The 13,004-nt window shown below is 43.4% G+C and overlaps 1 protein-coding gene across 1 annotated transcript in view; it reads right to left on the reverse strand.

Moving 5' to 3' along the window:
* The window catches only part of CCDC158 (coiled-coil domain containing 158), a 29,779-nt gene extending 24,623 nt beyond the window's left edge, over nucleotides 1-5,156 (reverse strand). The window contains 7 exon segments of the mRNA XM_061354687.1: nucleotides 17-67; nucleotides 69-125; nucleotides 759-832; nucleotides 1,173-1,500; nucleotides 1,749-1,858; nucleotides 2,275-3,018; nucleotides 5,115-5,156. Of these exon segments, the coding sequence (XP_061210671.1) occupies nucleotides 17-67; nucleotides 69-125; nucleotides 759-832; nucleotides 1,173-1,500; nucleotides 1,749-1,858; nucleotides 2,275-2,595 (941 nt within the window). The 5' untranslated portion in view covers nucleotides 2,596-3,018; nucleotides 5,115-5,156.
* Between the last annotated feature and the right edge of the window lie 7,848 nt (nucleotides 5,157-13,004).

Consider the following 13,004-nt stretch of genomic DNA (forward strand, 5'->3'; position numbering starts at 1 on the left):
TAATCACAAAACATACTGAATGATCTCCATCTGGCTTTCCATGCTATTTGCACAGCTATGTGCATTGTGCTTTATCAGTCAGTGCTGCCACCTCCTGTTCATGCTCACTTACTAGTTCCTCAATCCTGTTTCGAAAAGAAAATACTGGTTACAATTTTAGTCTTGTCAAGAAGTTAACTTCTGCACTGAAAACATAATGATATTTTCCAGTATTCAGAAACCTAACCATTTTGATGTCCTATTGTGAATGAAATGTTATGTATTGAGTTACTGACCTTTATATTTTGAACAGGTTACCATATAATTCAGGTAGATAGGTGGGGAAATTAGGACTTCTTAAAGAGGGAAGGATAAAGCTCTTCGTGAAATTAATGAGAAAAAGTTGATGCAACTACCAAAGTGATTGCTTTCAATCTTTTCTTTCAATGGTGGAACTAGTCTCCCAACAAATTCTAGATGTCCAGCTAAATAGCCAATCACACTTAGAAAATTAAGGTGTAGAGATTCTTTTGAAATAGTAGTTTTTGATGCAGTGAATAAAACAGGAAATTGTCAGCGTGGAAGGAAAAAGCAACAGAAAGTCAAGAGTAATGAAACATCTGGAGTGGAACAATTATTAAGTCCTCTAAAACATTGCTTGCTGCCCACACAGCCAATTCCACCACCCCCCAATTGTCATCATCAGAAAAGAACTATCTGTGGAACATGTGAGAAAACATCTATTTATGTTATATTAATAAAAAATGGAGAACAGGTACCTATTTTGGTGTTGTTGAAGCAGTTGTTTTTGGGTTTGTGAATCTTTTTTCAGTGACTCAAGTTCTTCTTCTACCTATTGCAAATAGATGACAATGCTAATGCCTACAGAAGAGACACTCGAAACTGTAGATTTCAAAGTGTAATTTCCTTCCTTTTTCTGCCACCTTAAACTGTGAAACCAGTTACATGTGGTTAAATTCTGGCAACAAATCCAACCTCAAGTTCAGGGTAGTCAAAAAGGCTGGCAAACCAGCACCTGCCATCTTAACTGCAAAGTATCATTTGTATGCATTTATGCCATAACCATTTCCTTCAGCTGCTTTAGATGGGAGGTCACAGAGTTACCAAAAATACCTTCTAAAAATACAGAACATAGAAGTCTTGGAAGGAAAAGTATAACTTTCTTCACATACCAGGGCAACCTTTTCTTTGAGGTATGACACCTCTGAGTCTAAATCTTGCAGTACGCCAGCAAGTCCTCTGCTCAGGCTGTGCATCTGTCGGCTAGTAATATTCTCATGGTCACAGAGTTTCCTGCCTGTGCTGTCTTCGTAGTCCATGAGGATGCCATGGAGTTCCAGAAGTACTTCCTCATAGCTGTGGACCATCTTTTCCAGATGTTCAGTTTGGCTGTCAGCCTCCCTTAGCATCTTCTCCTGCAGGTGGCTGGCAGCTTCCAGTTTTTTAATAGTAGTTTTTAGCTGTATTTTGATAGTCTCTTGGCTCTGGAATTCCTTTTGTCTGAATTGGGAAAATGAAGAAATGATTTAGAAAACAGAATTCGCAACATGGATTTTTATCCTGAATAACAGGTTACTTACACTGATCAACTTTTTTTTGCAGCTACACAGTAAGCCATTTTCTAAACCAAGGGGCCACAGTCTCATAGTTGCCATTCCTGAGGGCAAGTTTCTCATTTAAGAGATGCGGTGTGCCTCTCAAAGCCCATATACACACTCCTCACAACACATCTGTCCTGGCCTTCATACCTAGCATCCTGAAGCGCATCTCTTTCCAATTGCACTTCCATCAGTTTGGTCTGCAAATCAGCAATGATCAACCTTAAATTGCTTTTCTGTTGCTCACGTAGCTCAGTAGTCTAAAGGAGGAAAAAAAAAAAAACAAAGACGCTAAACCAACCAAAATATTAAATAACCTCCACCCCCCCCCCCCCAAAAAAAAGAAAAAAGAAAAAAAAAGAAAAAAAAAGGCTGAGAGCAGCAAGGGTATGGGAATCAAAGGGTTTTTTAATATTTCTTAGTTAACTTGCTAGTCACACTGTGCTGTCATGGACTGACTATGCATGGAAGACTGTTACAAGGATCATGACAACATTACTACCCATTGTCTATTTCTGTCAAACGGCACGTGGAAATCATGATGGCCAAGTACAATTTACAGCAGCCAAGTGGATGCTCAAAACAGTGCTGGTGAAACTGTCCAAAGATTCAGCAATGACGAAACCAACAAAAGCTTGTCCGTATTTTAAGAAGCTGCCCCAAATTTGCAACTCACTTCATTCAGACTCTTCTGCGCATCTCTACCTTTCTGCAAGTATTCTTCTAGAATGTTTTCCATGTGTTCTTTGCCAGCACCACTCCTGTTTTCTTTCTCAGAATCAGTATGTATTTCATAATTGGAACACAAGACATTATTGGGTGAACTGCTAGTGGTACTAGAACAGGCTGAGCTCTTCATCACTGTGCTGAGAATGGAAGAAGCTGAAGCATTCTGGTTGCTGAGAAACGGAGTAGCAGCACCTGAAAGACAGATAAATTTAAATGCTGAAGCAAAAGTCATACGTGAGTATAATTCATTATCTGTACAACAGGGCATTTGTGCCTCTTAGTGCCTACCAACAGTACAGCCTAGGAATCATCTTTTCTAAGTAGAACAAATCCAGCCAATCCCAGGACTCCCCACTGGGTGTATGAAACTGGGTGTTCAGAGAACACTTCAGAGCTGCTCTGCCTTTACCTTGGGATTGTGCTGACAAGAGCTGTTCAAGACACAGGGCCTAAAGAGGATTCAACTTGAAATATGTAACATGAACTTCTAAGTCACGTAACAGTCTGCAATGTTTATAGTAATGTATTCCCATATCTTCTGAAATCTATTTAATACTTGCCCAAACTAGGCATATTGCCACTTGGTAAAGATTCCTGATGACTCAAGGGATGTATCATTGATTCCACCATGCATTTGGTGGTTTCTTTGTGGAGTTTCAGAGACTCTTTTCGCTGTTTTTCCAGTCTCTCCCTGCAGAAAAGCACACAAAAACATTTGCTGAAAAGGCAGGACTGAATACAGAAGAGCATCCAACTGCAGGCCATCACAAATGAAACCTGACAGGACTAACTGAAAAAAACCAGTGAATTTGGCAACACTGTTGTACTTTCCTGGTTTGCATGTGTATTTGGCAACACAGTGACACATCTTCAACTGCTGCAGCTCCACTGTAGACAACTGAACTATGGTCTTTTGCCACTAGCAGGCATAATCTATTAAAGTCCAAAGAAGTAAAGCAGCATTTCATCAAAGAGAATTAAGTTGGTTTACCTTCTGAAAAGGGATTTCCCTTTATTTACACATTTTTTCTGCTAGCTGGCCAGTAAAATACTACCTTACTGAGACAAAGCTGGAACAGTATGGTCCATCAAACCCACAGAAATCTATCAAATACTTCATTTGCAGGCATGATAAGACACATCTAAGAGAACTTAGAATCAAGAGACCTGTTGTTTGTTGTTTGGTTGTATAAAACCTTGAGCACAGAAGAAAGGAAGCCTGTGCCAATACACACCATCTGATTTTACTGGACTTCATCGGGCATCAGATAATTTGCTACTTTCCTGAGGGGAAGCTGGGGAGGGGGCATGTGTGTGTGTGTGTGTGTGTGTGTGTGTGCAAAGAAAGCAGGCAGATAAGTTAAAAAAGGGCGAAATCAGTTTTTTCTGACCAAAACAGAAAGAAATCCATCTAAGTGAGAATAATAGACAAGTTTTGGCAGTTCAGCTCTAAGCAGTAAAGAGAAGAAAACTAAGAGGAAACATGAAGAAAAAATAGTTGAGGGACAAACTGGAATCTGAAATTGTGGAAAAACAGTTTAATTGGCAAGTCTACAGTTGAGGGAAGACAATGAGATCAGCAAGGAGAGCAGCTCCCTGTCATTGACCATCAGTGCTCTTGTGTGTACATACCAGGACTGTGACATTCACAAATGACCCAATTACAACATGCAGAGTTGATTTCTGCCCACGCTGCACTTCTTTTTCACAATGCAACAGGTCCCTATGTGCACTGCACTTGTTATACTGCCTCTATGCAGCTGTATCAAGGCATCCTGATAAACCTTAATTTTCTTTCTGTGACATTACTGATGAAACAAGATCAGAAGACACTGAAGCAAACAGAACTACACAGCACAGGGAAAATCATCCCGAGTTTGTAACCCTAGAATCACGAAGAAGAGGGAAAGCTGGAAGTTCTAGTAACACTGCCCTGTTATTGTGGAGTATGACCTAAATGTGCAAACAGGTTAAAAGAATGACTATACAAACACCAAAGACTAACAAATTTGACAGTCGGGACAGATATTTAGATTCAGTAAGTCTTTACATTCTAATTCCCTGGAAACTGCAATGTACTATGGAAAAATACTGCTTTTTCCTCACCATTTTTCTTGTGACATCTGCCACTAGACACTGTTGTAATGAGTGCACTGGTGAGATTACACTTCAGCCTGATCCATCAGAGTCTGAGTGAATCAGTAGATCAAAGTTTTGGGGAGACAAATACAATCCCAATTCTTGTCTGCTGGCAATTAATTTTCAAATCATTAATTATCTTTCTTTGGGAGACACTTTCAAACATTATGTAGACTCATAGAATATTATATACATAACTGTACACAAAAATCACTAAACCCAAGCACTACCTTCTGGGGAAAAAAACTTCAAACACTCAAACCAGTAAAAGTCACCAAATTTCACAAGTATCACTTGTGGGAGAATCACAGACCCCTCCAAATTTATTCCAAAGGGCAGTACCATATACTTCTCTTTGTGCAGAAATCCCATTGCCAGTGAAGAACTCATTCCACTGTGGATACAAATTCAGCTATTACCCTTGCACACAAATTACATCATACAGTGTCGATCATCCTTCACTGCAGAGTGCCTTGGGCAACCATATCCTTAAATTTTGTGTTCACACCTTCCCAGTCACATTATTATAACAGACTACACCTTAGGAATCTTCTGGCTTCCATTTTCAGTAAGTAAGTGTGCTGTTTACTACAATGACAACAGCAGGTACAGGAATTCATCTAATAACAATTAAAATCTGTGTACTACCTTAATTCCTGGATATTCTTGTTCATTGTAACGGCACCTGTGGAGAAAGAGATGTCTCTTTATTTTCTAGAATATTAAAAATCAACTTTATGTAACAAAAATTAATTTTCCCGTCTGATTTTAACACTGCAGGAGGAATTAAAGGATATTCAGGGAGATAGTTTCTCTCCTTTTTAAAGTCTTATGCTTTGTTTTACAGAATGAACCCAGTACTCGCTTCTAAGTACTTGCTTGCTAAGTTTTGCAATAATAAGTGTCACATCATATCCATGACCACTTTCCTATGATGTTTCCAGATGCAGATTTTTTCTACAAGAAACCAAAGACGAGATTTCGATAAACATCTGCATTGACCTTAGCTACAAGTGTTGTCTATGCCAACATGCTCAATTAAAACCAAACAGACCTTTTCCTCACCAATGTGAGGTATGTCCAAAAGAAAAGAAAAACTTGAAGTCTAGGGCAAGTCTAGACTTGTACATCTCTAGTTTTGGGAATGTGATTGCTATTAACAGTCCCCAATTACACAATTAATTTATGTGTTGGGGGACAACTCTGTAAACCTCAGGGGCAGAAAAGGAAAACATGAAGAAAAAAAATTATTACTCAGGGGTAGCTTTGAGCCAGATGGTATTTAATGAGGTTTTATTTGCATTATTTGAATTTTCCTGGGTGACTGGTCCCCTACAAGATATAGGACTATATTGTAAATCAAGAGGTGGATGTAGTAGCAGTTTCCACACCATGGCCAATTTAACACCTTCGATAAACACATTAGACTGAAAAAGACCTCCGTAGGTGCTTCCTAAGGACACATAACTGAGAAAGCAGAATTCTGGGAATTCCAGACCCCAACTCTGAGTACCAGAAATACTTCTTTAATGGGAAAACACTGCCTCTAATCCTCGCATAACCACCCCTGGAAAGTTCAGCTCTACTACGATGACAGGCACTCTTCCTAAACTACGGCTGCCTTGCCACTTCCCCTCCCTGGCTGCATTTTCCATGAGCAAAAGGAAGACAAGGCTGGTTATGGATCTCCCCAGCGGCGATAACGGTACAAACCCGACCAAGAGCTGACAAAATGTCTGCTGCATGCAGCCTTTCTGTGGCGGGAAACGAAGGAAGGAAGTCCTTGGGAAAGTGTTCCTGACTGGTCTCCCCTGCCTGCACAGGTCTGTTCCCAACTCCTTTAAACCTCTATCAACCCTCCACATTGCCGTTCCAACGGGCTTTGTACTTCATGAGGGCAGGCACCGGCTACCCCATCCCCAGAGAGGCCACTGCCTCACACTGAGGAAAAGTGCCTCGCCCCTTCTCCAGTCTCTTCCCCCAGAAGCAGCCCTCCCATATCCTCGAGCCAATCCGAAAGGAGCCGCTCGCTTCATCCTGCTGTAGACCTGGGTAAGCTGCAGCAGGGATACCGGAACCGAGCCGCCACGGGGTGTGCCCCTTCACCCTTCCCATTGACCCCAACATGGCTGCTCACATGTGCCACCCTCAGACGATGGGCACTAGAGTTAAAGCGCCCTCACGGCTGCTGGATGGTGATAGCAGGTGGTTTAATGATGCCGTGCTTGAGAACGGAGATAAAAAATCCTCTCATAAGGGGGTAGGAGAGGGCATGCATCATCTTTTTCATGGTATTTAGCCAGCAAAGTATCACATATTGGGGGGTGACCATGACCCAAGTTGGGTGAGGAGACTTCTTCCTGCCAGAGAAAAGGTGAGAGGTCCATCTTCCCCAAAAGCCCTCTTCAGAAAGCAATATTAAATAAAGTTGATTTTCACACCAGTATCTTCAGAGATGAAACGGTTTTGAATTCCCAGAAGTGGTTGCCTGATAGGCATCCTTAATTCTTCGTCAGAGACTGAGTGCAGAGTCAAGAGACTATCACTTTATTTCAGAAAAGAAAATGATTTGGGTGTCTCCCCCATTTTGGATCTTGATTAGCAGAGTGAACATGCAGGCGTCAGTTGTCTGTTTGTCTTTTCAAGTTATTCAGAATAAAAGCCAACAGCTTATACCAGACACAACATGTTACAAGTTTCCAGGAGCAGGTGTGTAAGCTGGGCCCAAAACAAAATTACCAGAGAGGTGGAGAACTGAAGTCCGAGCAAACTCAGGAGACAAACATGTATGCTTATATATTTAAATAACTAAGAAGAAAACCAGGTAACATTTCCATAGTAGCAACACACCATTTTAATTTACAAGGGAAGAAAACCATTCACCTAGTGCTAGAGGACAAATCGAAAAGTGCTTTTACATGGGCTACTTTAAACTGAGCAAAGAAAAGTAAGAATTAACTGGATGAAAACAGACCTTTGGTCTCCACTCTCCTTACTCAAGTGCACTCCAGTTTTCAGTGCATCAGTGGCAAAAAACATACGCAGAGGATGGCAAACAGCTTGAGGAAAAAAAGTCTTTTTATTGCAACCCCCACAAAAAGAGGCAGCACTGAAAATATATAGCTTATTTCTACCCACAAAGAGGCAAAGGAGTTTATAGGTAAATATGCTATACAATATCCTGAAGCCAGATTTCAGCGCTCCAACAGCCCTGGGTGTCAACAAAGCATGCAAACTCATCTCGGAGGCAGCTTGCACCTACCTCTGACAGACACAGCTGAGGTTTGTTTCTCCTGTTTTTTGAATGATTCATCGAGACTTGCTTCTTGCCGTGGGACTGGGAGGGAGGGGGCACTGATCATCTCGCATTCACTCCTGCTTTTGCCGTGCTGCAGACCGCACATCCGGCTCCCAAACCCAAAAGCTCCAAGGGAGCCACCTGCCCCTAACCCCTTCGCCCGACTCTGTAGCCGTGGAAACAAACTCCTCCCTCTGGAGCTGATCATGTGCATGAGGGGAAGCCAATAAACGCTGATCCCAGTGTCTGATTTCCCTACGAAGTGACATTCAAAGGCATTCTTCAGTGGGAAACTCGATAACTTTTCCCCATCAAGGCCCTGGTGGTGTGATTTCTGGGGAACGTTGCCTGTCCTAGCAGCAAGTGCCTTTTTTGTCTAGCGTTTCACGGGAGTCCAGGCCTCTTGAGCATTCCAGCCTCTGCAGCTCTTTCTGCCTCTCCTGAAACAGCAGTTACAACCTGGGGACAGAGTAACTCAGGATGTAATTCCCAAATATCTTTTTTTCTATTTTAGGAATATCTGTGAGAACAAACATCTAAATATCACCGTAAGTTTACCAGCAGGATACAAATACAAGTGTCTAGTGTTTAAAATAATTCATTTCTTCCACAGAGAGGACTATGAAGTGTGCAGGGGGGTTATAGCTTGAGAGGAAGGTAATGGAGTAATTTATGACAGTAGAGGCTCTACATCAAAAATGCTTTGGTCACGCCCACCAGCTAGGTCAGATTTGGTTAAAGGCATTAATAATGGCTTTAACTGTTAAAAAAAATTAATCTGTTGAACCTTCCATGTTTCTTCATATGCCACATATTAAACATAACAATATATAGAGTTTACCCTTCTCTTTACAGGATGAGTTCAGACACAGGGCTGCGTCATCAGAGCTTGCTGCAGTGTTCATCCTTAAAAAAGAGCATCTGGCCATGGTGCCTCAGGTGACTTCAGCTGTAGTCCATCTTGCAAGTAAAAATTGCAAGAAATAGCTTGGCACAGAAACCTCTGATCTAAGCAGATAGGTGTACCTAAAACCTGACCAATTGTGTACCGAACCTGCTAGGGTAAAGACAAATACTACACAGCTGCTCAGTTAAATGAAGTGATGGCTGCCCTGAGCATTTTGTGCTGGTTTCTTTTTCTAAAGTGTGTAACTTAGTCTCAACAAAGGAAAGCCCTTAGAATTATAATACTGGATAATTCCATGTGATCATGGAATCTTTTATTAATTTAGTGTTAGAATGAGGACTTTGATGTCCCTGCTTTTGTGCATCTTATTTAGTCTATTCAGAGTGCAAAATGGCCTGTTTCTCTGGAAAGGCTTACAGTAATAAATTGAAAATCAGGGGTTGCTATTGCTGAAGTGTCCTCAATGTTGTTACAGGTATAATGCTTGTGTAACAACAGCAACCTATATGTTGCAAGGTTTCAGTGTTGTACTGTGTTGTCTCTTTTTTGATTCCTGGTTTCTGATTCAAACTCTTGGTTCAGTAGGGTGATTATCTTTGCATTACATCAGATAGATCAAAATTCATACTTGGGGAGAAAATCTGCAGTTCTGCAATTCAGATACCCTGAATTCACCTCTTTGAGTTGTGGCAGCACTTGTACTCTCCTTGGAGGAATGGAGCTATTCCTCACATTGACCTGTTGCTTCTCAGTTTGCTTTGAGTAACTGAGGAACACAGAGCTATTTTGTGCTAGAGGCAATACTAGATGGAGAGACATTTTTATGTTCCTGTCATGGTTTAACCCCAACCAAGACAGCTTGTGCACTTACCCCCAGTGAGTGGTGCCAGGCTGGAAGCAATCGAGGCCCACGTTAGTCCGTCCCCCCCCCTTCCCCAGGGGCTGCCCCTCCTCCTTTCCCCGCTCCCAGAGGGATGGGGAGGAGAATCGAAGGAATGCAACTCCCACGGGCTGAGATAAGAACAGTCTAGCAACTAGTGTACAATACGAATCACCACCGCTACCACCAACGACAACAATGATAAGAGAAAATAGCAAAGGAAAGGAGTACAATACCACGCGCCGAACCACCAGTCCGACCCGGCCGACCCCCTGTCCTTCCGGGTACCTCCCAGTTCCCCCCTGGGCATGACGTGCTGTGGTATGGAATACCTCTTTGGTCAGTTTGGGTCAGGTGTCCTGTCTCTGCTTCCTCCCGGCTTCCCCTCCTCCCTGGCAGAGCATGAGGCTCACAAAGTCCTTGGCCAAACCAAAACATCATTTTTATCAGCTTTGTTCCCAGCCTGAAAGTCAAAACACAGCACTGCACCAGCTACCAAGAAGGAGAAAAAATGACTGCTGCTGCTAAACCCAGGACATTATCCACCCCTTATTCCATACCATTCACGTCATGCTCAGATCCTACATTTTCAATATACCATCACTCCGATCTCAGTGCACTTCTATCTTAGTGCATGGACTAGTCCCTATAAAGCTGCTGAGTCCATCTGGTCCATGATGTCAGGCTCCATCTCTTGTAACAGTCTTTCAGAACAGGAGAGGCCGCGTGCAGTATTGGGTCATTGCCTGCTGATGCTGATCATTCCCTTACTGTAGAACTTGTCTGGTTCTGTCAAAGTTCACTCTCTGTTGGGATGATTGGTTGAAGGGAAGTCAGGGCTAGTCGCTGGTGGCCTGAAGACATCTGGTTGATGGGCTATTAAAGTATTACACAGCAGGCAACAACATACAATTAAGTTCATTGGCTGTTTTCCCCTAAAATTAAATCCCCTTGAGGTACACATCGGACTTCCCCATCATCCCGCATTACCCACCAAGTGTATCCAGGTCCCTGAGCAAAAGCAATCCCACGAGTGGGTTTGCCTTTACTTGAAGCAGGAATAACTCAGACTGTCTTCCCCAGCAAATTCTTCATATGCACCACAGGAACTTTGTCCCCTCTACAATATGTAAAAGTTCCGACTGGGCTGGGCCGGCTCTGTTGGCAGATCCTCTGGTGTTGACCAACCAGGTGGCCTTTGGTAAGTGTGTAATTAGTGTAGCCCATTTACTCCATGTAGCATCAGTTGTATGATGCATAGAGGAGACCCTGCCTTTGAACATCCAGCCTAGCACGGGCAACCGGGGTGCCAGGAGGAGCTGTGCTTCGGTGCCAATCACTTCCGAAGCAGCTCAAACCCCTTCATAGGCTGCCAGTATCTCTTTCTCAGTTGGGGTATAGCTTGCCTTGGATCCTTTGTATCCCTGACTCCGAAAACCAAGGGGTCGACCTTGAGTCTCTCCTGGAGCTTTCTGCCAGAGGCTCCAGGTAGGGCCATTCTCCCCACCTGCGGTGTACAATACATTTTTTACATCTGGCCCAATCCGAACTGGTCCAAGGGCCACTGCATGAACTATCTCGCGTTTAATTTGCTCAAAGGCTTGTTGTTGCTCAGGTCCCCATTTAAAATCATTCTTCTTACGGGTCACATAATAGAGAAGGCTTACAATCAAACTGTAATTTGGGATGTGCAGTCTCCAGAACCCCACTGCACCCAAGAAAGCTTGTGTTTCTTTCTTATTAGTTGGTGGAGACCTTGCTGTTATATTGTTGACCACATCTGTGGGGATCTGCCTATGTCCATCTTGCCATTTTATTCCCAGAAATTGAATCTCCTGTGCAGGTGCCTTGACCTTACTTCGTTTTATGGCAAAACCGGCTTTCAGCAGGATTTGGATTATTTTCCTCCCTTTCTCAAAGACTTCTTCTGCTGTATCGCCCCACACTATAATGTCATCAATGTATTGCAGGTGTTCTGGGGCTTGCCCCTGTTCCAGTGCAGTCTGAATCAGTCCATGGCAAATGGTAGGGCTATGTTTCCAGCCCTGGGGCAGTCTGTTCCAAGTGAACTGGACACCCCTCCAAGTAAAAGCAAACTGTGTCCTGCACTCTGTTGCCAAAGGAATTGAGAAAAACGCATTGGCAATATCAGTCGTGGCATACCACTTGGCTGCCTTTGACTCCAGTTCATACTGAAGTTCTAGCATGTCTGGTATGGCAGCACTCAAGGGTGGTGTGACTTCATTCAGGCCATGATAGTCTATTGTTAGTCTCCACTCTCCGTTAGACTTTCGCACTGGCCATATGGGGCTATTAAAGGGCGAGTGGGTCCTGCTGATCACTCCCTGACTCTCCAGTCTACGAATCAGCTGATGGATGGAAATCAGGGAGTCTTGGTTGGTGCGATATTGCCGCCGGTGCACTGTTGTGGTCTCAATTGGCACTTGTTCTTCGACTTTCAGCAGCCCCACAACAGAAGGATCCTCTGAGAGACCAGGCAAGGTGGACAGCTGCTCAATTTCCTCAGTCTCCAAAGCAGCAATACCAAAAGCCCATCGGTACCCTTTTGGGTCTTTGAAGTACCCTCTCTTGAGGTAGTCTATGCCAAGGATGCATGGAGCCTCTGGGCCAGTCACAATAGGGTGCTTTTGCCATTCTCTCCCAGTCAGGCTGATTTCAGCCTCCAGTACAGTCAACTCTTGGGATCCTCCTGTCACTCCAGAAATATAGATGGGTTCCACCCCTTGACAGCTCGATGGCATCAGGGTACACTGTGCACCGGTATCTACTAGAGCCTTATACTTCTGTGGGACTGATGTGCCAGGCCATCTGATCCACACAGTCCAGTAAATCCGATTGTCCCCTACCTCCACCTGGCTGGAGGCAGGGCCCCTCTAATACTCATCACAGGATTGGACGTTTAAGTCATGTTGAAAGGGATTATTCTTCTTTATCACAGGAGCTGGAGTAAAATCAGCTCTTCCACTCCACCTGGGAAACTGCTCACCAGAGACTGAAGCCGTAGCTCTCATGGGACGATCAGTCTTGGCCTTTGCTCCTCTTTTCAATTCACTCACCCGTTCCTCCAAAATTGAAGTAGGTTTTCCATCCCACTTTGTCATGTCTTCTCCGTGATCCCGCAGGTAAAACCATAGGGTAGACCGTGGCGTATACCTCTTGTATCTCCTTTCTCGAATCGTGGGACGCCTTTTGTTAATAACTGAAACATGTGCTGGTACACGCGAGGAGTTGGATAAGTCAGATATATCGTCCCTCAATTGTTTGAGATCCTGGGACAGTTTTTCCACAGCTGAGATGATGGAAGGGGTGAGATTGTCTTCGAACTCACTGAGTTTATGAACCATTTCATCCACTGTTAGTGGTACTATGTCATTCCAGGTTACTGTTGCCAATGAATGGGCATATGATGATGGTGCATTCCGTGTAAGTTTT

Source organism: Neopsephotus bourkii, unplaced genomic scaffold (genome assembly GCF_033783945.1).
Source record: "Neopsephotus bourkii isolate Nb327-2 ecotype Australia unplaced genomic scaffold, CSIRO-AGI_Nbou_v1 NB_741, whole genome shotgun sequence".
Taxonomy (NCBI): Eukaryota; Metazoa; Chordata; class Aves; order Psittaciformes; family Psittacidae; genus Neopsephotus; species Neopsephotus bourkii.